Source organism: Astyanax mexicanus, chromosome 1, assembly GCF_023375975.1.
Source record: "Astyanax mexicanus isolate ESR-SI-001 chromosome 1, AstMex3_surface, whole genome shotgun sequence".
Classification (NCBI taxonomy): Eukaryota; Metazoa; Chordata; class Actinopteri; order Characiformes; family Acestrorhamphidae; genus Astyanax; species Astyanax mexicanus.
This window is the reverse complement of record NC_064408.1, coordinates 76,071,332-76,096,591: the sequence shown is the minus strand read 5'-3', so window position 1 is coordinate 76,096,591 and position 25,260 is coordinate 76,071,332. Positions and strand designations below refer to the sequence as shown.

Here is a 25,260-nt window from a genome sequence, read left to right as displayed (position 1 = left end):
AAATATTGTCTATTACAGCATTTATTTGCAGAAAATTAGAAATGAGAGAATGAAATAGCAAAAAAGATGCAGAGATTTCAGACCTCAAGTTATGCAAAGAAAAGAAGTTCATATTCATAAAATTTTAAGATTTCAGAAATCAATATTTGGTGGAATAACCCTGGTTTTTAAACTACAGTTTTCATGCATCTTGGCATGTTCTCCTCCACCAGTCTTACACACTGCTTTTGGATAACTTCATGCCACTCCTAGTGCAAACATTTAAGCAGTTCAGATTGTTTTGATGGCTTGTCATCATCCATCTTCCTCTTGATTATATTCCAGAGGTTTTCAATTGAGTAAAATCAAAGAAACTTATTATTTTAAAGTGGTCTCTTTTTTCAAGAGCTGTATAATGCACAAATGCATCATCACAACAACATTACCAGTGCCCCTCTCAAGATTTCCTCACAGAAATGGCAACAATAGGATTTCCACTTCATTATCTCTTGCTTTTTCTACAAATACAATGCGGCTTATCAGCTCATTATAAATCAGGGCTGGGTCTTAGCAAGAACTTGGCAATATGATACTTTTCACAATAAAGTTACATTTTGCAATTTAACATATTGCAATTTTTGTGATAGTGTTAGAAAAGGTGATTTATTGCGAGTGTTCAAATCCAATTTCAGGAAAACTGTCAAATATAGTACAGAAACACACTATATTAATAAAATATTTATATTTTTATGCAATCAGAAAACACTAAATGAACCACTGTCTGCTACCAATCTTTATATGTATGCAAAAATAAAAACTGAATACTGTTTTTGAGCATTGATGCAGCATTGCTAAACAAAATATTACGCTACTATGATTTATCAATATTTGCTTACATTCATAATAAAAATATAGCTAAATCTGGTGGCATGATTAGCCAAAACAGGACACGTTCAGATTTTTCTGCTTAGATACACCAACTAAATCTGCCAAATGACCCAGTAGTTGAATGTACAGATGTATTTAAACACTTGGACTCAACACCATTCCTCCAGTAGCAGAAAACCACTAAGCTTAAAGCTTTGGCCATCGAATAGAATAACTATTGAGCTATTGAGGGAAAATCTGAAAACAAATAAATAAATAAATAAAAAAACGGTCATACTGGTCATCTCGTACACCCCTACTTGATTAATAATAGATAGTCATTAATGTTAGATAATAGTATTATTTTATCTGTTTCACATTTGCATTCAAAGTTCAATTACTGGTATTTTGAAACCATCCCATTTATTAAATGTATAATTTTTTATTTTTAACACTGTGTGAGTTTAAGCATTTAGAATATAGGGTGTAAGCCAGTGAGTGTAAAGTTGAGTTGAGTGTGACTGAGCTGCTGGAGGAAAACCAGGGGAATAACCTGAGTTGACCCGAGGTGCCAGCCAAGTCCATGTGTACAGACTGCTCCCAGCCTGCTGTGTCACACCCTGCACTCCTGAGACAACTGGCTGGACTTGTGGGAACCACATGATCTATCTTCAGCAGCAGAGCTAATCACAGAGACCCGGCAAGCCTTCAGGAGCAATGAGAGAAATGTTCTAACAAAAAAAAAAAAAAAAAAAAAAAAACACAACTATACACAAATTTTCAACAATTTTCAAAAAACTGATATCACTATGACGTACATTTAGTTAAATCTAAATGACTCTGTATTTGCTGTTTACATATGACATCTCATAATAAAATTGTATTAAACAGTGCATCTGAATTAGCAAGATATGGTTCTACGCTTATTGTTGCTGTAGTGACAAATTTTGTACACAAGCCCTAGGACTAAAGGTTTAGTCTTCTACTAATTCTTTGTTCTACTAGTTTCCTTGTTCCTGTTCACCTTTTTATACTAACGAGATAATCACTATGGCTACAGCTGAGATCCTGTAAACACTGTACTCTACACTATAATGTGCAGCATGTTTGCCTAGAAAAATCAATGTGAAAGAAAATATATGAGTTCAGAGTTTGATTTAAAGTATTGATAGATAACATTACTCTTAACTTTTGTTTACAGTGTAAACAATGCAGGGCACAATATCTTCATAAGGCAGTTAATGGCAAGATGTGCAAAATGATTGTTCATTTGTGTTGAGGTAAACAGTTTAACGATCAAAAGCTTGATGATGTTTTTCTCCCCTTTCTCTTTCTGTGTTTATGGTTATCTTCTTCAGGCACAGCTTTCCTCAGCAGCAAGCGTCGCTCTACCTCAACAACTTCCTTATGTACCTGGGCCTCACTGACCCTCAGAAGGAAAGAGAAAAGTCCCAGCAGCCACACGTACATCCTGGGTAAACTGTGCTTCAGCTCAGAGTAATGGTCCCGACAATCTCTAAACACAGATAAAACAGTAGCAGGGTTTGAGAATGATGATTAGAGTAAATCACTCTTAACAGTACATACAGGCAAACAGGCTTGAATCACATCTCAACCTGTAGTTCTCTTATAAACAGGCATTCATCTACAATTCAATGAGACTGGGTAGAAACAGGCAATATAACTATGTTTTAATCATTATCGTTATAAACAATATCAGGCATATGATACAAATCATTAACAATTCAAGAAGTGACCAAACTGTATGTCTCAACTGTGTGCATCTTCTATAATAACAGTCAAAATCCTTTTCTGCTGTTATTCTAATATTAAACGTATTCACTAAAAATAGATGTTAATATCACTAAATTATTATATACATTTGCATGGTCAAATCAGTAGATTCTAAGCAGTTCTGCACTTTCTACTGCTACATAATAGTAACAGCATGATTAATGACATGCCAACTGAGTACAGGTATTAGAGCAATATTTTAATTGCTAAGGAATTATTTTAGTTTTACATTTTAATAACTTAATACTTTTTAAGAACATTTTATATTACATTCAATGCCTATAAAATAATTAATTCAGAGAGATTAGGTTATTATAATAACAACATATAACAGTGTTGCACTGAAAGTTTTAAATCTACATTATATTACTATACTTCTTTTTAGGAATTACTGTGTAAACCTTTTAAAAACAAAAATGTTAAAGTAAGGTGATCAGTTTTGTGTATCTGTATCAGTCAAGACAAGTTGTTAGGTGTGTGGCCTACTTTTTGTGGCAGCGCTTCAGGTCAGTGTGCCAGTACGCTTGGTTGACAAGCCACTTTTCTTTTCCACGTTTCTCCAGCATGCAGTTGAGGCGCTTGTGGTGGAGGCTGGGTCCGTCTGAATCCTCTTCCTGTCCCCAGAGGAACTGGAAGCTGGACGGGGAGGAAGACTGCTGCTCTGGAACAGAGCCAGTTAATGTGTGGAAACTGCTCTGCAGCTGCTCAACCACACCTGGGAGAGAGTGAGAGGAGAAAGAGTCCTGAACCTGGTGCTGCAGAGCAAGATGGCTAAAACACATGGCTTACAGGAACGAAGGCAATTAGAGGTTCTGCTGGTTTACATTTCCACAATTTCATGTGATCTGATTTCAGTCAGTAACATTTTATAACAAGGGTACATTAATTCACAATACGTACAACAGAATGTCTCAACTAATTCTCAATTGACACTAGTTAGAGACAATATTAATAATTACTATTTAACAATTTTTAGCATTACAAGTGTGTTTAATAATGTATCTTATCTAATTAATAGTTAGTTTATACATTACTTAACCATTTGTGTAAACCAATGTTTGTTACTGTTGTAAATACTATTATTTGTGACCCTTATTGTAAAGTGTTACCAAAAGGACCCCCAAATAATACAGTACAACAACAGAGAATACAAAGAGTTGACCTTTAAATGTGGTTTTCAGTTTTCACGTGTAACACAATAAGAGAATTTTGTAGCAAATGAAAGTTAAAAAAACAGAACAATAGAGGTAGGGCAGAATAATAATAAATTGATCGGTAAATATATAGTATATATATATTCCAATAGAAAATGTGTCAATAAAGGTTTTAGAATTATTTACAGCATCTTTTCCTGACTGATGTTTACAAGTTACATTGTATGAACTGGCAAATTCACTGGCTATTGATTGGAAATTGTGACCCAACATACATTCAATTTTTCAGATGTTTGCAGACAAAGATTGTGCTCTTTTGCTGTTTTTTAGGCTTGTATAATGTTTATATAAATATATCTATTATATTGTATCAACCAAAATTAAGAAATATATCGTGGCTATATTGTTCATTGTTTAGGCATTGTTCATGCCTAAATTTCCTTCGGGATAAATGAAGCGCGCGCGTGCGTGCGTCTGTCTGTCTGTCTGCCCTAGAAAAGACATTAACTTAGGGTGGGTCTAACTTACGTCGTCTTTTTAGCACCACAGCCTTGTGCTTCATTGCTGGAATGAGCACCTTCTTGGACTTCCATGGTCGCCTGAAGGAGCACAATAGTGTAAATATTAGAGTCAAAGGTTATTTAATATACTTTATTGAAAGAAATAGTAAATTATCAGAATTAACTACAACTTACCTAGCCTCAAAAAGCTCTTCTCTCTGTCTGGCGCGCTCTAGAGCAGGATGCACAGTCATATACCATGCTTTCAAACTAAACATCTTGCTGCCTGCCAAAACATAGACATAGACAACCTATTATTATTAAGGGAGACAAAAACCAAACCTCCATGGCCCTGTGTGAAAAAGTGTTTGCCTCCTACACCTAATAATTATTAACAAGTTATTTCACAGCACTGTGAAGGAATTTTGTCCAAAGTCTTCTTTGCAAAATTGTTGTTATTTTACTACAGTTTTCCAGCATGAACCGTCTTTTTAAGGTCATGCCACAGGATCTCAATAGGATTCAGGTCAGGACTTTGCCTAGGTCACTGCAGAGAATTCACTTTGTTTTGTTCAGTTTGTTCATCAGCCATTCAGAAATTAACTTGCTGGTGTGTTTTGGATCATTGTCCTGCTGCAGAACACAAGTTTGTTTCAACTTAAGGTCACGAACTGATGGCCGGACATTCTTCTTTAGGACTTTTGGTAGACAGCAGAATTGGTGTTTCCATTTATCACAGCAAGTCTTTCAGGTCCTAAAGCAGCAAAACAGGCCTAGAACATCAAAGTACCACCACGTTTACTGTAGGTATAATGTTCTTTTTCTGAAATGTGTTACTTTTACGCCAGATGTAATGGAACACACCCCTTCCAAAATGTTCAACTTTTGTCTCATCAGTACAGAGTATTTTCCCAAAAGTTAGGGGATCATCAAGATGTTTTCTGGCAAAATTGAGATGAGTTATACTGTTATTTTTGCTCAACAGTGTTTTGTTTTGTTCTTATGTTAAACTCATAAACGCTGACCTTAACTGAGACATGTGAGGCCTGCATTCCTTTGAATGTTGTTGAGGGGTCTTTTTTGACCTCTTGAATGAGTCACTGCTGCGCCCTTGGGGTAATTTTGGTCGTCCAGGTACTCCTGTGAAGGTTCACTACTGTTCTGTGTTTTTACTATTTGTGGATAACGGCTCTCACTGTGGTTTGCTGATGTCCTTAAACTTTAGAAATGTCTTTATAACCTTTTTCTCATACTTGTGTTATCTTTGACTAATATCTAAATTAGTTTGATGATCTGAAACATTTAAGAGCAAACATGCGAAAAAATAAGAAAGACATCATGAAGGGAGCAAACACTTTGTCACACCACTATAAAATTACTGAAAAGACAACACAAAATGGAAGACAGTATCATTTGAAAACTGCTGCACAGATGTTGGCATAATCACACTTGTCTTCCTACCTTGCTTGGAAGTTTTCTTCTTGCCTTGGTCGTCTTTTTTCACTGCTTTCCTTGATAATGTCCTTTAGAAAATGTAACAGCAATATAAGCCAATAAAATATTCTGAGTAAACTCCCCAATGATGATCATGAAATGTGTTTCAATTTTGGGGTGGACTTAAATGAGGCTGGCAGTTTGTGTTGCAGAGACTCTTAAGCACCAAATATAAGGTAAAAATATAATGATTAGAGACATAAATAATTCCTTCTATTCAATAAAGAATTCCACTGATAAAAGCTCTATGTTTTCTGAATGCACAATAAGGAAATAAAAGTGAGATCTGTTTTCCTAAAAGAGATACTTTATTTTTAAGAGGTACTTTATTTATTACCAAGTGATTGAGCATTTGGTCATGTAAATAGAACATATGTTAGCTAAGCAAGGGTTTATTGTATAAAACTGCTGCTCAGTGTTGGGAATAGGGATCAACCACACTATAGAACAATAATCAGTAGAGTAATTACAGTAATGATGGTAATAACTGAGCAAGTGTACATTTAATGGTCACGGTAAAATTCTTCTGGGTCAAAATATGTAAACATTGTAATGTAACATTGAATCATTGGCACAGTTTACAATATAAAGTATCAAGCATTCTAACAATATTGCATTAGGAGGCCAGAAATATTTTTTTCATCTAGTAATTATTAGGGCCATCACAAGAAAACATCACATGACTGAAACACACATTTGTGATACTGGTATTCTCAGTTTTTCTTTAAATATACTTTAACAGACTTAAATTGTCATAAAAATGACACAGGCAGGTGTATCTCTACAATAAAGATCAAAAAGATCCAAAAGAGGCCATATTTTATTGTACTTTGCATTTTAAACTTGATGTCCACTTTTGAGTGCATCTTTGCCATTTCTTTCATACCATATGTATAAACAGATATGAAGTACCCATGTTTTATCTTATCTGTCCTCTAAAGTTGCAAATATTGGCAGCAACAAAGATGTATGTTCAATTTTTTAAATGATTAAACACTCACCACTCCACGTGATCGTCCAGCTTAAAGAGAAGCTTCATGGTCACAATGATGAGTGCTGCTGCTTGAAGGTCATAGAACAGGAACGTAGACTTTGGCTTAGAAGGGTTAAAAGTCAGAAACGATTCTTTTCCCATGGCTGATTTTTCTATTACTCTGCACACCAATGAATGGAGTTCATCTAAAAAAGAAATGACAAAAATTACATACAATTATATTAGAATCAGAGAGGATAAAAGTAAAAATAGACAGCTGATCCAACATGAGCTCTGCTGCCCTGCTTCAGGAAGACTCACCAGGCAGGTTAACTTCCATCAGGTACCGGAGGCTGAGTAGAGCCGGGTTCAGGAGGCAGTCAGAGGTCACAGGAGGGAAAGCAGGGAGTTGCAGAATCTCAGCCATCTGCAGGGCCTCACCATGGACCTTTCTGTACGAGGGGATGGTCTGAATAGCACAAACATTATTCTTAATTATGATAAGTTTATAGTAACAGGAGAAAAACACAATAATAACAAACAACAAATAATAATAACAACATTTTTATTAACAAAACATGTTACAAAAATAAAGAAAAAAGACAAAAAAGCAGACAAATAGTAGCCAGCAGTTGTGAGCATTAATTATCATCAAGACAAATAATTTAGCTACATTGAAGCAACTATGGATAGACATTATTTTATAAGACTGATTTAACAAATGCCTACAAGAAAAGACCCCCCTGCATATAAAAATATATATTTTTATTGTTTACTTTTTACAGTAATGGAAAAAAACATGCATTTTGTTAAATATCATAGCACAACCGCTGTCTTTTTAAAGCAAAATAATTGTTCTCAGAAATCAGCATTCATAGACATGTTGTGCAGAAGTGTCTAAAATTGCATAAGACAGCATTTATATGCCAAATAAGACCTGCTAACACAGACTACTGCTATATCATTTTGTTTGCCCACCTCCACTCTAAAGATTATGGCATCCCTGCCATAAAACTGCATCTCTTCCGGGAACTCCTCATAGACGTTAATGTAAGGAATGAGCCTCCTGGACACTAACCTGCAACACAGAAATACTACACTTTAATGTCTTGTAGAGAAATGTGTAAAAGGAAATGTGTACAGTCTTTATTTTTATGTTAAATAAAATTATTTAATAACAAAAAAAAACACAATAAAGAAAAAAAAATACCCAGAACAACCTGTGCAATTAAATCCTGAATATCATATTTATGTATCTATATATAAGAGTAAAACTACATTCGTGACAAAAAAAATGACAACACAAAACACTCTTTTCATTCACCTGAGCAAATCTGCCAGTGTGATGGCCTCCCGAAGCCAAAGCAGGGCCAGATGGCACAGCGCCAGCGTCCGGGGCATGTTCATGAGTTGGCGACTCCTCCTCTCCTTTGCACTGAGGTAGCATGCGGCATCCAGAGAGCCTGAACACACTGAAGATCTCCCATCAGTGGAATGTCCTGTAAAAGACACACATGTATTTAACCTACCAACACAACACAACCCAGAAAACTGAAAAGACAAGAGTAAATGTAAGTAAAAACCATACCTGAGGCTGACATAGGCTCTGTCTGATCTGATGCTTCACTTAGAAATGCAGACTCCGGCTCACTCTCAGAGGATAGGTACTGCAGAGTTGGTTTAAGAAACATAGCAAAAATGAGTACCATGTAAAAGTATAGTGTGTAATTCACTCACATAAAAGAGCAATAATTTTCACAGCAAATTGGAACCCCTGACAAGCCCAGGCAATAGAACGACCGCTCCACACTCACCACTGTATTTGTAAAACTGTTCACTGGTGATCTTGTGTAAGCCTGCCTGGTTATCTGAAGGTATCGCTTCCAGAAATCCCAGAGCACATCTGTCTGTAAAATATAATTTATTTAAATAAATAAAAGCTCATCTTGGTACCTGCACATATTTGCAGAGCTTTACTGACCTTAAACTGTGGGCACACACCCAGACCAACCAAAGCTTCTGCCTGAAGTTTTAGGATGAACTGAAATCCTTCACATACCATCCACTCTCGTCCACCTTCTGATGGGTCAGGCAAAAAGAAGATAAACAACAGTTTTGTTACAACACACCACATATTCTTGCATAAATGCTTAGGGATCCTTGACCAAAAGACAACTTTTTTGTATAGAATACCAGTTATTTTTCTATTTCTACAAAAATCAGCTAATCCTAATGCCAAGGGACTTCTTTGTCTTTTCATATGTGGCTGTTCCAGATTAGTTATATTTCACTGTTGTGCTCAGATAAATGCCTGGGTTTTACTGGATTCAACAATTATATGAGGTTTCTGAAAAAATGGACATGCAGTGTATATCATATCTTTTCAGAGCATACTGTATGAGCAGATTACAGCTGTGACTTACCTCTTCTCGTTTTCTTGCGTGAGCTTGATGATATGGAGGATATTTTATTGTTTAGAATAAATGAGGATACATCCACAACATCTTGTGTTTTCTGTAAACAACCAAATGACAGGTCACAAATTAGATACAGTATTTGTAGGAAAAATATAATGTGAAGAAAATAAAGGATTGTGAAATTAGAACAACAAAATTGAAATCTTTCTCAGTTATAACAGGGTTGGATGATATGGGGTTGAATGATATGGTCAACAGTTTATATCACAATATATTTCTTGGTTTCAATTGATATGATACAATTAAAATATTGAACAATAGAAAAGCCATAAAACAACTGTCAATAACACCTACAATATCTGTTTGCACACACAAACTTCAATTGAATTGAATTTAACAAGTCATGTAATACATACATATACATCGTACACAATCATATATACAGCTCTGGAAAAAAAGAAACCACCTAAAAATGATGAGTTTCTTTTATTTTACCAAACTGAAAACCTCTGGAATATAATCAAGAGGAAGGTGGATGATCACAAGCCATTAAACCAAGCTGAACTGCTTGAAATTTTTGCACCAGGACTGACATAAAGTCATCCAAAAGCAATGTGTAAGACTGGTGGAGGATAACATGCCAAAATGCATGAAAAGTGTGATTAAAAACCAGGGTTATTTCACCAAATACTGATTTCTGAACTCTTTAAACTTCATGAATATGAACTTGTTTTCTTTGCATGATTTGAGGTCTGAATGCTCTGCATCTTTTTTATTTCAGCCATTTCTCATTTTCTGCAAATAAATGCTCTAACGTTAAATGACAATTTTTTTACTTGGAATTTGGGAGAAATGTCGTTGATTTTACTCATATATACCTATAAATAGCAAAATCAGAAAAACTGATTCAGAAACTTAAGTGGTCTTTCCTCATAACAGACTGAAGCTGTTGTGGTTACCTCGATCACATTGTGGCAGTTCCTGCAGAAGAACTGACACCCATCTGAGAGCGCCCAGGACACAGCTCCACACTGCTTACAGGGCTCACTGTAGCCCTCCTGAGAACACACACACACACACACACACACACACACACACACACACACACACACACACACACACACAGATCAAACAATACGGCATTAACACTGCAGCATATTAACTGTTTATCAATATCACAGCTAGTTTAATATTTTTCACAGTTTAAACTCACTGTTAGATGTTCGTCCATGTCTGAATGACTTCTGTGTTGTTTCAGGGAGGAGACATATCCATTCAACTGAGTTTAGACAGCTTCACTCACTGTATCTCCCACAGTTTTAAATTTACCACAACACGCTTTACTACACGCTCAGTTTTCCAAAATGGCTTTCAGGATCTATTTTTCAACATAAAAGTCTCAGTGTCACAAGAATCTCATCTGGGTTTGTTACACCACTAGAGGGCGCTTTTGAGTGAATCCAAAATGAATGGGTTCATATGAAGCGTTTGAGCAAAATCAGAGTTTATAAATGTTTCATATTGAAAGTTTTTAAACTCTATATGAGTACTAGAGACTCAGACTCGAGTAAAAACTGTGCTCAAAGTAAAGTTCTGAAAGTAAACGTACAGTACTGTAGTTATTACAGAAAGCGGTGAAAAGTGGAAAGCAGCGTGAAAGACAGAGCGGGTGCAGTGTGGTCTTCTTATAAGATCAGGATAATCATTTGATTCAGTGATGAGCAGCTTCATCAAACCCATTGCCAGTGCAGAGCATCTACCACTCTGGCCTTAGTGATAATGTGGGTTTGAGATGATTCCTAACATTTTCATAATTGTAACAAGTAACGATGCAGCACATAAACAATATAATAGTTCTACTTCACTACTGTAGTTACATCTCTGATCTCTAGGACCTGTTCACCAACCAGTCAGCCAGCAGTGATGCTAGATGATCTACTGTCTGAAACCCTTTAACTTACATAGTACTTCTTTTGTACTATGTAAGTGTGTTTTAGCTTAATTTTGTACTGTTTTATTTTAATAATCTCTTATCTTTTTTTTATCGTAATTTCTTATCAATTAAACCTCATGTTTTATTTTATCTAATAGTATCTATTTTATCACTGTTATCTTAACATTTATTTTCATTTATGGTTATGATAATGATTAAATGTAGTTATTATTGTCTTCGTTGTGTCAATCCCTATTTTTGTAAGTGTTTGACTACATTGAAAATGAGTGTTGGCATTAATGTTCTTCTCTGAGTCAAAATAATGGTTGATTGATTGATTAACAAAGTACTTCAATTAACTTTCTGAAATTCTAGGGATCCCCTAAATACGTTGTTTTATACTATTTTTAATTTGTGTTTTACCTGTTTAGCTTCATTTAACCCCATTCATTGAGGTCTCTCTGGCGGGCTCCCTCTAGCGGTGAGCAGTGGTTATCTGGTGGAGATCAGTGGAGGTATGAAGCAGTGGGCGGTCCCTCTACATAAACCTGCTCCCTGGTCAGACACTAGAGGGCGCTCCCGCTTGTATCAAAATAATGGATTTCTAAGGGCCTTTTAATAAAGATCTGTAAATAAATGATTTTGCATTTATACAGACAGCTGCATACGTTCTCTCATCACAAAAAACAGTATTAAAAAATATCTACCTCATATTTATACCTGTTCAACATGAGCTGAACAGACTTGGCAGCACTAATACTAGTTCAGTCAGCCAGCGAGCATTTTACAGCCTAAACATCTTTACTGGAAGATACTGGTAAGTTTCCATCGACATTATTTTCCTGAATTAACAGTTCCTTTATCTTTTTAGCTGTATTTAAACCTGATTCAAGATCTGCATGTAAGTGATTTCCTTCATATATGAGTGGATTTTGTGAAAATGGGTTTTATTCTTTAAGCTCCCAATTAATTTACTAGAAAACTAGCTTGAAAACAGCTTTTACTGTTAACTACAAAACTGCCTAAACATTTTTTCCTTTTTTGTTTTCTTATTCTACTAGGAGGTTTTATTTTTTAAGTATCGGTTCTTCTTAGCGTTTCTTTGGCGTTCATCCTTGTTTGGTTTAGTTCAGTTGTTTGTTTGCCTACATCAGGGATGGGCAACTGGCGGCCCGGGGGCCGCACACGGCCCTCGTCATCACTCAGTGCGGCCCGCGAATAGATCAAAAATAATTTAATAATTTCATAATAAAAATAAAAAAAAAACAACAAAAAAAACGTAATTCTACTTTTGACCAAACAACCACGAAAATTGACATTGACATCCAGTCCATTGTGAGCCAGCAGGCCAAACCACAGCTCTCTCATTAGCTTCAATAAATGTTGGGCCTCTGTGGTCTAGTTTTCTGCTATTATTGAATGAGCTATTTGCAATCAGTTTTTAAATCTTTTTTGTTCTTTGTTATAAATGAGTTCAAATGCCTTTTGCACTTTTATAAGCAAATGTTTTGTCCTTGTTGCTTATGAAGGACTTGTTATAATGAACTTATTTTACACAGAGGAACTACTGTATTTGCAATCAGTTTTTTAAGCAAACTTTTTGTTCTTTGATATGAAGGACTTCCTTTTTGCACTTTTTTTAAGCAAACGGTTTGTCTTTTGCCGTATTAAAATGCATTAATATGCAGAAAATAGTTGTTGATAAATGTTGGTGCTGTAAACATACAGATATAAATTCATATAAAATTTGTTCTTATTGAAAATCATTTGTAGCGTTTTTCATATTCAATTATTTGAAGTGCGAGGTCATGTGGCCCTCCAATGGTCATGCTGAAAAAAATGTGGCCCTCTCCATCATGGAAGTTGCCCATCCCTGGCCTACATGGTTTTAGGTTGTTTCTCATTTTGAGTCTTGGTTATTCTTAGTATTTCTACCATATGTCTTTGGGGCTTTGCTCCTTTTGAGTCTTGGTTATTCTTAGTATTTCTACCATATGTCTTTGGGGCTTTGCTCCTTTTGAGTCTTGGTTATTCTTAGTATTTCTACCATATGTCTTTGGGGCTTTGCTCATTTTGAGTCTTGGTTATTCTTAGAATTTCTACCATATGTCTTTGGGGCTTTGCTCATTTTGAGTCTTGGTTATTCTTAGTATTTCTACCATATGTCTTTGGGGCTCTGCTCCTTTTGAGTCTTGGTTATTCTTAGTATTTCTACCATATGTCTTTGGGGCTCTGCTCCTTTTGAGTCTTGGTTATTCTTAGTATTTCTACCATATGTCTTTGGGGCTCTGCTCCTTTTGAGTCTTGGTTATTCTTAGTATTTCTACCATATGTCTTTGGGGCTCTGCTCCTTTTGAGTCTTGGTTAGTCTTAGTATTTCTACCATATGTATTTGTGGCTTTGCTCCTTTTGAGTCTTGGTTATTCTTAGTATTTCTACCATATGTCTTTGGGGCTCTGCTCCTTTTGAGTCTTGGTCAGTGTTTTGTTCAAATGTTTTTAGGGTGTCTCTTTTAGCATTTCTTCCACATTCCTGGTGTTTTAATTGTTGGTTGTTCTTTAGAGACTTGGTTCAGCTCAGTGTTTCTTTGTGCTTGTCACAGTTTAGCCCATGTCTGTGTTATGTTTCTCCCTCGTTTGTTCCCTAGTGCTCCTGCCCCTCTGTTTACCTGTCATGTGTTCCCTGCCATGTGCTTGTGTTGTGTTTTGTGTACCTGTTTCCGCCCTAGCCCCGCCCTAGTCCCGTCCTAACCATTAGTGTTCTCACCTGTGTCCTGTTTGTAACCCCGCCCCCTCGTCATCCAAGCCCAGGTGTTTCTCACTCCCCTCCTGTATTTAAGCCCCTCTGTTTGAATGTTCAGTGTCGAGTCTTTTGTATTTTGTCTTTTGTATTTTGTATCCTGTATTTTGTATCCTATATCCTTAGTCTGTATGTATCCTTGCTGCCCGTATGTTTCCTAGTCCTAGTTAGTGTGATTGCAGTATGCAATCACAGTATTGTTCTTCTTAAGTCTTATTCTTATTATTAGTGTGATTGCAGTAATGCAATCACAGTACTGATCTTCTTAAGTCTTATTCTTCTTCTTCTTCTTCTTCTTCTTCTTCTTCTTATTATTATTATTCCACCTGTTTTTTGTCCGGTTAACTAGTGCCGCAGTTTTCGAAATATCGACTTCGTTCAAAAGAGAAAACGTGCGTCCTTATCGGGAATGGTGGGCTTGTATACAGCTTTCCGATCGGACTTACGTTTTTCGTAAAAACTTCGTAAGTACGCGTTTTTTTGACCATTGAAAATGAATGGGCAGAACTTTGCACGCCCGTGGACGTCGCAATTTTTGAAATACGAAGATGAAACCAATTGAGGACCTGTAGAACTTATTGAGCTCTTTCCGAAAATATGCGTTACGAAAAGTTACGTCGTACGGATTTCGTACGATTGTCGTACGAAGTGGCCCCATTGGAATGAATGGGGCCAATCGGAGGACGGCAGCTAGATCGAAGGACAGGTAGCTAGAACTCCAGTACTCTGTGTAATGGAGCAGCTATGGGATAAAACAGCATTAGGTCAAAAGTTTGGACACCCCGGCCCCCCAGTACTGTGTGTAATGGAGCCACGGGTCAAAAGTTTGGACACCCTGGCCCCCCAGTACTGTGTGTAATGGAGCCACGGGTCAAAAGTTTGGACACCCCCGAACGGCCAGAGCAACCTAGCGTGCATAGCTGATTGATGTATTTGCACGTTGCGTAGCAACGTGCAAACACCATTTAATCAAATATATGCATATACATCACCTAGCAACCACTTAGAAACACCATAGCAACCACCCTGGATACCATAGCAACACTTTAGCAACCACCTAGCAACTGCTTAGTAGTGACCTACCAACGACTTAGCAACACCAAAGCAACCACCCTGGATACCATAGCAACACCTTAGCAACTGCCTAGCAACACCATAGCAACCACCTAGCAACCATCTAGCAACACCTTAGCAACCACCCCGGATACCATAGCAACACCTTAGCAACCGCCTAGCAACACCCTAGCAACCACCTAGCAACCACCTAGCAACACCTTAGCAACCACCCCGAATACCATAGCAACACCTTAGCAACCGCCTAGCAACCGCCTAGCAACACCCTAGCAACCACCTAGCAACACCTTAGCAACCACCCCGGATACCATAGCAACACCTTAGCAACCGCCTAGCAACACCCTAGCAACCACCTAGCAACCACCTAACAACACCTTAGCAACCACCCCGGATACCATAGCAACACCTTAGCAACCGCCTAGCAACACCCTAGCAACCACCTAGCAACACCTTAGCAACCACCCCGGATACCATAGCAACACCTTAGCAACCGCCTAGCAACACCTTAGCAACCACCTAGCAACCACCTAGCAACACCTTAGCAACCACCCCGGATACCATAGCAACACCTTAGCAACCGCCTAGCAACACCCTAGCAACCACCTAGCAACCACCTAGCAACACCTTAGCAACCACCCCGGATACCATAGCAACACCTTAGCAACCGCCTAGAAACACCCTAGCAACCACCTAGCAACACCTTAGCAACCACCCCGGATACCATAGCAACACCTTAGCAACCGCCTAGCAACACCCTAGCAACACCTTAGCAACCACACCGGATACCATAGCAACACCTTAGCAACCGCCTAGCAACACCTTAGCAACCACCCCGGATACCATAGCAACACCTTAGCAACCGCCTAGCAACACCCTAGCAACCACCTAGCAACCACCTAGCAACACCTTAGCAACCACCCCGGATACCATAGCAACACCTTAGCAACCACCTAGCAACTGCTAAGGAGTGACCTACCAACCACTTAGCAACACCATAGCAACCACCCCGGATACCATAGCAACACCTTAGCAACCGCCTAGCAACACCCTAGCAACACCTTAGCAACCACACCGGATACCATAGCAACACCTTAGCAACCGCCTAGCAACACCCTAGCAACCACCTAGCAACACCTTAGCAACCATCCCGGATACCATAGCAACACCTTAGCAACCACCTAGCAACACCTTAGCAACCACCCCAGATACCATAGCAACACCTTAGCAACCGCCTAGCAACACCTTAGCAACCACCTAGCAACCACTTAGCAACACCTTAGCAACCACCCCCGATACCATAGCAACACCTTAGCAACCGCCTAGCAACACCCTAGCAACCACCTAGCAACACCTTAGCAACACCTTAGCAACCACGCTGGATACCATAGCAACACCTTAGCAACCGCCTAGCAACACCTTAGCAACCACCTAGCAACCACCTAGCAACACCTTAGCAACCACCCCGGATACCATAGCAACACCTTAGCAACCGCCTAGCAACACCTTAGCAACCACCTAGCAACCACCTAGCAACACCTTAGCAACCACCCCGGATACCATAGCAACACCCTAGTAACCACCTAGCAACACCCTAGCAACCACCTAGCAACCACCTAGCAACACCTTAGCAACCACCCCGGATACCATAGCAACACCTTAGCAACCGCCTAGCAACACCCTAGCAACCACCTAGCAACCACTTAGCAACACCTTAGCAACCACCCCGGATACCATAGCAACACCTTAGCAACCGCCTAGCAACACCTTAGCAACCACCTAGCAACCACCTAGCAACACCTTAGCAACCACCCCGGATACCATAGCAACACCTTAGCAACCGCCTAGCAACACCTTAGCAACCACCTAGCAACCACTTAGCAACACCTTAGCAACCACCCTGGATACCATAGCAACACCTTAGCAACCGCCTAGCAACACCCTAGCAACCACCTAGCAACCACCTAGCAACACCTTAGCAACCACCCCGGATACCATAGCAACACCTTAGCAACCACCTAGCAACACCTTAGCAACCACCTAGCAACACCATAGCAGATACCAGCCAGCACTGCAATCACACTCGCAGTTTCTGTAGGAACTGCAATCTAGTTATTATTATTATTCCACCTGTTTTTTGTCCGGTTAACTAGTGCCGCAGTTTTCGAAATATCGACTTCGTTCAAAAGAGAAAACGTGCGTCCATATCGGGAATGGTGGGCTTGTATACAGCTTTCCGATCGGACTTACGTTTTTCGTAAAAACTTCGTAAGTACGCGTTTTTTTGACCATTGAAAATGAATGGGCAGAACTTTGCACGCCCGTGGACGTCGCAATTTTTGAAATACGAAGATGAAACCAATTGAGGACCTGTAGAACTTATTGAGCTCTTTCCGAAAATATGCGTTACGAAAAGTTACGACGTACGGATTTCGTACGATTGTCGTACGAAGTGGCCCCATTGGAATGAATGGGGCCAATCGGAGGACGGCAGCTAGATCGAAGGACAGGTAGCTAGAACTCCAGTACTGTGTGTAATGGAGCAGCTATGGGATAAAACAGCATTAGGTCAAAAGTTTGGACACCCCGGCCCCCCAGTACTGTGTGTAATGGAGCCACGGGTCAAAAGTTTGGACACCCCGGCCCCCCCAGTACTGTGTGTAATGGAGCCACGGGTCAAAAGTTTGGACACCCCCGAACGGCCAAAGCAACCTAGCGTGCATAGCTGATTGATGTATTTGCACGTTGCGTAGCAACGTGCAAACACCATTTAATCTAATTTATGCATATACATCACCTAGCAACCACCTAGCAACACCTTAGCAACCACCTAGCAACCACCTAGCAACACCTTAGCAACCACCCCGGATACCATAGCAACACCTTAGCAACCGCCTAGCAACACCTTAGCAACCACCTAGCAAACACCTAGCAACACCTTAGCAACCACCCCGGATACCATAGCAACACCTTAGCAACCGCCTAGCAACACCTTAGCAACCACCTAGCAACCACCTAGCAACACCTTAGCAACCACCCCGGATACCATAGCAACACCTTAGCAACCGCCTAGCAACACCTTAGCAACCACCTAGCAACACCTTAGCAACCACCCCGGATACATAGCAACACCTTAGCAACCGCCTAGCAACACGCTAGCAACCACCTAGCAACCACCTAGCAACACCTTAGCAACCACCCCGGATACCATAGCAACACCTTAGCAACCGCCTAGCAACACCCTAGCAACCACCTAGCAACCACCTAGCAACACCTTAGCAACCACCCCGGATACCATAGCAACACCTTAGCAACCGCCTAGCAACACCCTAGCAACCACCTAGCAACCACCTAGCAACACCTTAGCAACCACCCCGGATACCGTAGCAACACCTTAGCAACCGCCTAGCAACACCATAGCAACCACCTAGCAACCACCTAGCAACACCTTAGCAACCACCCAAGATACCATAGCAACACCTTAGCAACCGCCTAGCAACACCCTAGCAACCACCTAGCAACCACCTAGCAACACCTTAGCAACCACCCCGGATACCATAGCAACACCTTAGCAACCGCCTAGCAACACCCTAGCAACCACCTAGCAACCACCTAGCAACACCTTAGCAACCACCCCAAATACCATAGCAACACCTTAGCAACCGCCTAGCAACACCCTAGCAACCACCTAGCAACCACCTAGCAACACCTTAGCAACCACCCCAGATACCATAGCAACACCTTAGCAACCGCCTAGCAACACCTTAGCAACCACCTAGCAACACCTTAGCAACCACCCCGGATACCATAGCAACACCTTAGCAACCACCCCGGATACCATAGCAACACCTTAGCAACCGCCTAGCAACACCCTAGCAACCACCTAGCAACACCTTAGCAACCACCCCGGATACCATAGCAACACCTTAGCAACCGCCTAGCAACACCCTAGCAACCACCTAGCAACACCTTAGCAACCACCCCGGATACCATAGCAACACCTTAGCAACCGCCTAGCAACACCCTAGCAACCACCTAGCAACACCTTAGCAACCATCCTGGATACCATAGCAACACCTTAGCAACCGCCTAGCAATACCTTAGCAACCACCTAGCAACATCTTAGCAACCACCCCGGATACCACAGCAACACCTTAGCAACCACCTAGCAACACCTTAGCAACCACCTAGCAACAACTTAGCAGATACCAGCCAGCACTGCAATCACACTCGCAGTTTCTGCAGGAACTGCAATCTAGTTCTTATTTCTTAGTCTGTGTTTCTTAGTTTATATCATCCTAGCCTTGTTTTTGCGTTACCCGCGTTTTGTTTATTGTTTTGTTTTATCTTGTATGTTTAAATAAATATATATATTGCACTTACGTCCATCCCTCCCTCCTTCGTGACAGTGCTTTCTTGTGAGTATAGGTATTTCTCAGTGTGTCCGTTTTTGTTGCTGTCCCCCTTGACATGCTCTATAGGGGTCTCAGATTCATATATCTATAAAGCTGTTTTGTGATAGTATTTTATTTTCTGAGCTCTACTTAAAAATATGAGGCTAGAAACTCCAGAGGAGGGTGCCATTGTCCAGGTTATACTGCTTTCAGTAAGTAAAACAAATACGTGGAGGAAATTTGGAGGGAAATGAGAAGGATAAATCCTTATTTGACTCCTCTTTCCCCTTTTCAGATTTACTTCATGTATGCAGATGAAGATGCACTCCTCACCATGACGTGTGTGTGTGTGTGTGTGTGGGGGTTGCTGTTGAAGTGGGTGTGAGTGGGAGTGTGAGAGAGAGACTGTGAGGACATGAGGATAGGCAGCTCCATGGGAACCAGCAGGAACAAACGGAGAGATCTCATTGTTCTTACTATTTTCAGAGAAGCATCCGTTTTATAATTTATAATTATAAGTAATTTAGCACAGAGGGATTCAGTGTATTCTATGTCACTCAGACTGCTGTGTGTTTGTGTGTGTGTTGTACAATATGAGGTGAACATTGGTCTTACCAACATGCTGGATATTTGGTGTACTTGCCAAATTGTACAGAATATGGAGTAGATTTTTCCAGTGCCAGAGTGTGAACATGCGTGTGTGTGTGTGTGTGTGTGTGTGTGTGTGTAATCACAGGACCAAACCACCTTGCCTAACCTGTTTGTTGAGAACCGCCTCTTTTTACCATGTGCCAGTTTTATGGTTTTCCGCCTCCCAGGCAGATTCCACTGCTCTTTTATGCAAAGTGCAGCAGTGTTGTCTATGGAAATCAGGAACAGTTGGTTACTGCAAGCGTGGGCATTATTGCCTGCGTTCCTCCCACAGTAGCACGCCGTTTCACACTCGCCCTCCGGTCTGCTACACTGAAAATTGTGATCCACTGAATTTACTTCATGCATTGATTCAAACTGAAAATGTATACATCATTTCCACATGAACAAAATATATTACATGGACATCAATTGATCTCTCAATAGAACACCCACACACACTTATCTTTTGTAGTGGTTTACAAAACATTATAAAAAGACAACGCTCAACTGGATAGGAGTTATTTGTACATTCTTTGTTCACAATGGCTACAAAATGCTATGCAGTAGTGTTCCAGTTTAAACCGATTAGGATTAAGGGGGTCATATGTGATGCCACAATATTTGTCTCCATTAATGTTCTATCCCAGATGCTTCTGAGCCCAAAGAAGTTGATGCCGCTTCTGGACAGGGTTATCATATGGTCGAATATATTATAGAAAAGTTTGAAGTGGTATTTCTACATGTAACTGCATATTATAAAATTCTTGACAAAGGTTTGCTAAAGTAATCCCTTCAGTTGTTGTCTCGGCCAGATAAGCATCATACAGCAGCCTTCTGATTCACGCCACACACTGCAGATTTGAAAAGGCAGGCATGGATCAAAATTGTCAGGTCTCATAGTAAATTGACACTGCTTCTGGATATGGTTAATTACAGTAAGGTTTAAGTAGCATTCGTGAATTGTGAATTCAACTCTATATTTTTATATCTATATTATATTATAGTGCTCAACAAAGATTTGCCATGGTAATTACTTACCCATGTGTTTTTGTCCGTCAAGGACACCAAATCATGATTACAGTCACCTGTTGCCATTATCTGTTAGTAATCTCATCATTATTGTGTTGTTTTTATCATTTCTAGCTCTAAATTGCCCTCTCCTTTTTGGAATGTGTTGTAGACCTGAAATGCACCAGATATCATGGTTGTGTATGCAATCAAATAGCAGAATGTTTTCAGAATGTAGTCTTGCTGATCTAGTGATCCCTTACACATACACAATAACAGTCATTTGAGATAAATGATGCACTGAACATTTGTTTTTAGTCTCTTATACTAACATTATTCAGCTTTGTTCTTACAAAAATGGATTTGTATTTAGAGCATGTACATACTCAACAATGTTCCCAAAAGGAAATAAAATAAAAGACATGAAGTTGGTGTAATAATGCATTTTGTTTAAATGCAGTATATTGAATACATCACTGCTTCTTCACTGCACATTCCTCCTCTCCCTGCACTCCGCAGATGGAGTGGGCCGGGGAGAGAGGTGTAGGAGGCAGTGGGATGCAGGTTGGAAAGGTTGTGCAGTGAGTGCCTCGCACTGTACGGGTGGAGGGAACAACCACACACCATCCGGTGTTTCTGCTTCTCGGCTGTTATAAATATTGCATGCTCTTACTCCCGCTAACCATCACGACTCGAGCTTCCCGCTGCTCCACAGGGGCTGTGCCTGGGTGAAAGAAAAAAAAGGCAGGTCTCACACTCCCATTAGACAGAGGGAGCGGCCTGTTCTACTCATCAAAGCAATGCTGAGAAATAACACCCGTCATTTGACATTTATTTGCATGTGCTGGTCTCCTGCTCCGCAGCATTTTTGTGAATAGAATGCTTTTTTGTTCCGGAGGCAGGGGTTAAAAGTGGTGTGACAGGTTTCAGACATGATGAAGTCATGTGGGAACATAAGTGACTCTTTAGTATAGGTATGGGAAGGGGAATGCCCTGAAAAAAAAAAGTTCACACAGACAAAGACCACACTAGAAACCTTTTAGCTGGATGATGTCATAGCAGATCTGACATGTCGTCCGTAAGTAGGGCTGTCACAATAATGAAATTATTGACTTATCGCCCAATATATGGACGTGACCTCAATAATTTACACTGACCTCAATATTGATCAGTATGTTTTTCTTGGCAAGTAAAAACCATTAACGTAAATAAGCTGGTATACAGACTTGATGTTTAAAAAACAGCAGTGTATTGTTTATATATGATATATAAAATGTTTCAATTACCACATCTATATATTCCTATAAGTAAACATTCATCACAGTCTAAAAAGGTAAAATTGCATTCTTGTGCTATTATATTATCATCATATCACTGGTAAGCAAATTACAATAATTACATTATTGGCTTATTGAACAATATATGGATATTACCTCAATCATTTTCGCTGTTTGTATGTCATCTTAGTTTAAAGTGACAGTCTTTAAGGTTTGGGGACTTGGAGATTTAGAGGCCTCGTCTGGTGAGAATGTATAATTACAGAGAGCATGTGGGAGAGAACCTTTAATGCAAATACATTACTGTGTGAACATCTGTGTGTTTGAGTATATTGTTTGATCTGAATGTACAGGATAATTACAACAAACCTACCAGACAACTCTGTTATTAGAATGAATATATTACATGTTGCAGGGATGGTTGTGCCAGGACCCTGATAACATTAATTAGAATATGTTGTTTCCTTTCCATTCAGGAATACTACTGCTGTCAATTTAATAGAAAAAAATCTTGAGGACTGCTGCTTTAAAAAGAGCAATTTTATTGTTCTATTATATGACTATTGTATCACTGGCATATAATTTTGATATGTCTAGTATTAAAATGGTCCAAAAGTCTACTTAGCCTAAAGACAAAGGTTAACAGTGTGTTATCTTTATTTCCCCTAAAAAGGGACATTTTCTTTGCATGCTTATGATTCAGTTACTAAGCTGTTCAGTATTATCACTAACTACTGAACTTAGTAGTAACATGGATGAGTAACTGGACTGTAGGCCCACATATGAGCCCATTAAAATGAATAACCTTATATGAACTATTTGTCCCTTTTGGGGAAAAATCTGTTATTTTCTTTACTTTCTTGTGTTATTTTTATTTTTAACTGATTTCTTCTCAGAAAGGACAAATAGTGGATATATTATTATTTGTTGGAAGGTGTCAGAAATACCCTTATATGGTTAAAAGTGTATTTATTTTCTTTCTGAATGCACAGTGTTGAAACTCGAGAGGTGGGGGTCCGCTTTCTTCTTTGCTGATGGAAAATCCTATTGTTGCCCTCCTCAGCTTTGCGTCGTTCTTGTCGCTGTGGCAACCACTGTGGCAGCCTTGGTGAAGGGGGGATTCATGCATAATCAACGATGAGAGCTGAGGGCGGTGTGTGTATGTGTATGTGTGTGTGTGTGTGTGTGTGTGTGTGTGTTTGTGCGTGCGAATGTGCATACCTGCTCCACACAGCACGTTTTGCTGGCAAAGGACAGTCAGTCATTTTAGCAGGATGCACAAAGCATGGTGTTGAGTGCTGCTGAAGTACAGTTTGTATGGGCACACCGTGGCTGTGACTGGACATTTAATAGTAATTCTAGGTCAGAGACTTCCCTGGAACAGTCTGTGATTCTCTGCTTCAGACTGTGTGTGGTTCCTCTGGGTCATAATCCTGACAGACTCCGGTGTAGACAGGCATGTCTTGACCAGACACTTCATCCAATTCTTTTTAACTCAAAACAAACATACTCTCCATACTTGTGCAGTACACACAGAGGACTGTGGCCTCTGACTTTAACCCATCTGTTCTGTGAACACACACACACACACACACACACACACACACACGTGCACACACACACATGCTGCTGCTTCTGTGACGTAAACATTTAAATTATCGTGAACATTTAGGCAAGTTGAATATAAAATGCATAAATGAAAATGCAAATATAAAGATGACACAATCCCTTTGTATTTAAAGCATTTTATTATTTTCATCTTTTACATTTTCAAAATAACAAAAAAAGTAAAAAGACACAAAGCTAAAGTCTGGGCACACTGCATGATTTGTATGGAGCAGCACCTCTTTGGCAAGTATCACAGTTTCTAAATTTTGTATCCAACCAAGATTGTTTCATTCTTGTTTAAGGCGCTGCCACTATGATCAGGAGATCGCTGGTTCGAATTCGGGTCATGCTGCTTGCCATAGTCCAAAGAGAGCACAATTGGCCTTGCTCTTTCCCCACATCACTCAGGTAATGTCGGTCAGCACAGTTGTGTTAGCAAGTTTTTTTTTACTTGGCAGTTATGTGCTACTTTGTGTTGGTCTATCACCTAAAATCTCAATAAAATACATGTATACACGTTTTTCGTTGTAAGGTGACAAAATGTGAAACCACTGTATTTTCTTCAGTGTCTCCCCTGTAAATTTACAAGGTCTGTCACATTGCGGATGAGTTGCTGTGGTTCATAAACACTTTGACTTTTTTTAATATTACTCATAAATAATCATCAGGGTAGAAATGTCACCACCTGACTTGTTGTAATGGTGACCTCCTATTACAGAACAACGCTGAAGTTCAGTAAGCTCTTGTTTGTTCTCATTAATACGTGCAAAGGTAAGTGCTTGGTTTTTTACACCTGTGAAAGTGGGACTGAATGAAACATGTGAATTATGTGATTTGAGATGTCCCAGTAGCTTTGTTAATTTAGATCAGAGTTTTCCCAAATTCCACCACACCTGATCCAAGTAAAAAACTGATGAGCTTTTGCTTAGACAAACCAGGTGCGTTTGAATAGGTGAACACTTAATACAGGAGGAGGGCAGTGGTACTCCAGAACCATGATTGAGAATCACTCATATAATGTACTCTATATGCTTTAAGGTCAATAATTTCTCTTAAATGCTCTGTCATAAATGCATGCAGTCAAGTAGCTGAATTCATGACACTTTTTATCTCCTTTTATTCCTTGAGAATACAGCCACATGATCAGATAAACTCCCTTCATTTTTCCGGAGTAAATTACCTCATTACCATTATTACACAGTGAAACAGCAGGCTGGCTATTTACTAAACCCACTTCGGCTGCAGAGATGAAAACCCCACAAACGTGGCACGTGCAGAAATCTGGACAGGCTTCTGTTTAAAAGACTGCAGCCAATTCTCTGTCTGGCTGACTGTCTGACTTCTGTCTGCCTTTTGAAG

The 25,260-nt window shown here is 39.5% G+C and overlaps 1 protein-coding gene and 1 long non-coding RNA gene across 2 annotated transcripts; one reads left to right on the top strand and one right to left on the bottom strand.

The window, feature by feature from the left end:
* Positions 1-2,142: 2,142 nt before the first annotated feature.
* taf1b (TATA box binding protein (Tbp)-associated factor, RNA polymerase I, B) lies at positions 2,143-10,556 on the bottom strand. The gene is made up of 15 exons (XM_007235254.4): positions 10,392-10,556; positions 10,138-10,236; positions 9,185-9,275; positions 8,743-8,840; positions 8,576-8,668; positions 8,350-8,428; positions 8,086-8,260; positions 7,740-7,839; positions 7,083-7,230; positions 6,790-6,967; positions 5,756-5,817; positions 4,490-4,580; positions 4,323-4,393; positions 3,127-3,355; positions 2,143-2,362 (listed from the first exon to the last, which is right to left on the bottom strand). Exons 1-15 carry the CDS (start codon positions 10,407-10,409, stop codon positions 2,143-2,145), a joined length of 1,752 nt encoding a protein of 583 aa, XP_007235316.3. The 5' UTR covers positions 10,410-10,556.
* Positions 2,231-6,088, top strand: LOC125804534 (uncharacterized). Its single transcript, XR_007440641.1, has 2 exons — positions 2,231-2,321; positions 3,204-6,088. It is a non-coding gene; the product is annotated as an uncharacterized LOC125804534 (long non-coding RNA).
* Positions 10,557-25,260: the final 14,704 nt, after the last annotated feature.

Coding starts and splice junctions, on each gene's coding strand:
- taf1b (XM_007235254.4), bottom strand. Junction 8,429..8,575: donor ACAGTTTTACAAATACAGTG/GTGAGTGTGGAG, acceptor CCAACTCTGCAG/TACCTATCCTCTGAGAGTGA. Junction 6,968..7,082: donor GATGGAAGTTAACCTGCCTG/GTGAGTCTTCCT, acceptor TTTCTTTTTTAG/ATGAACTCCATTCATTGGTG.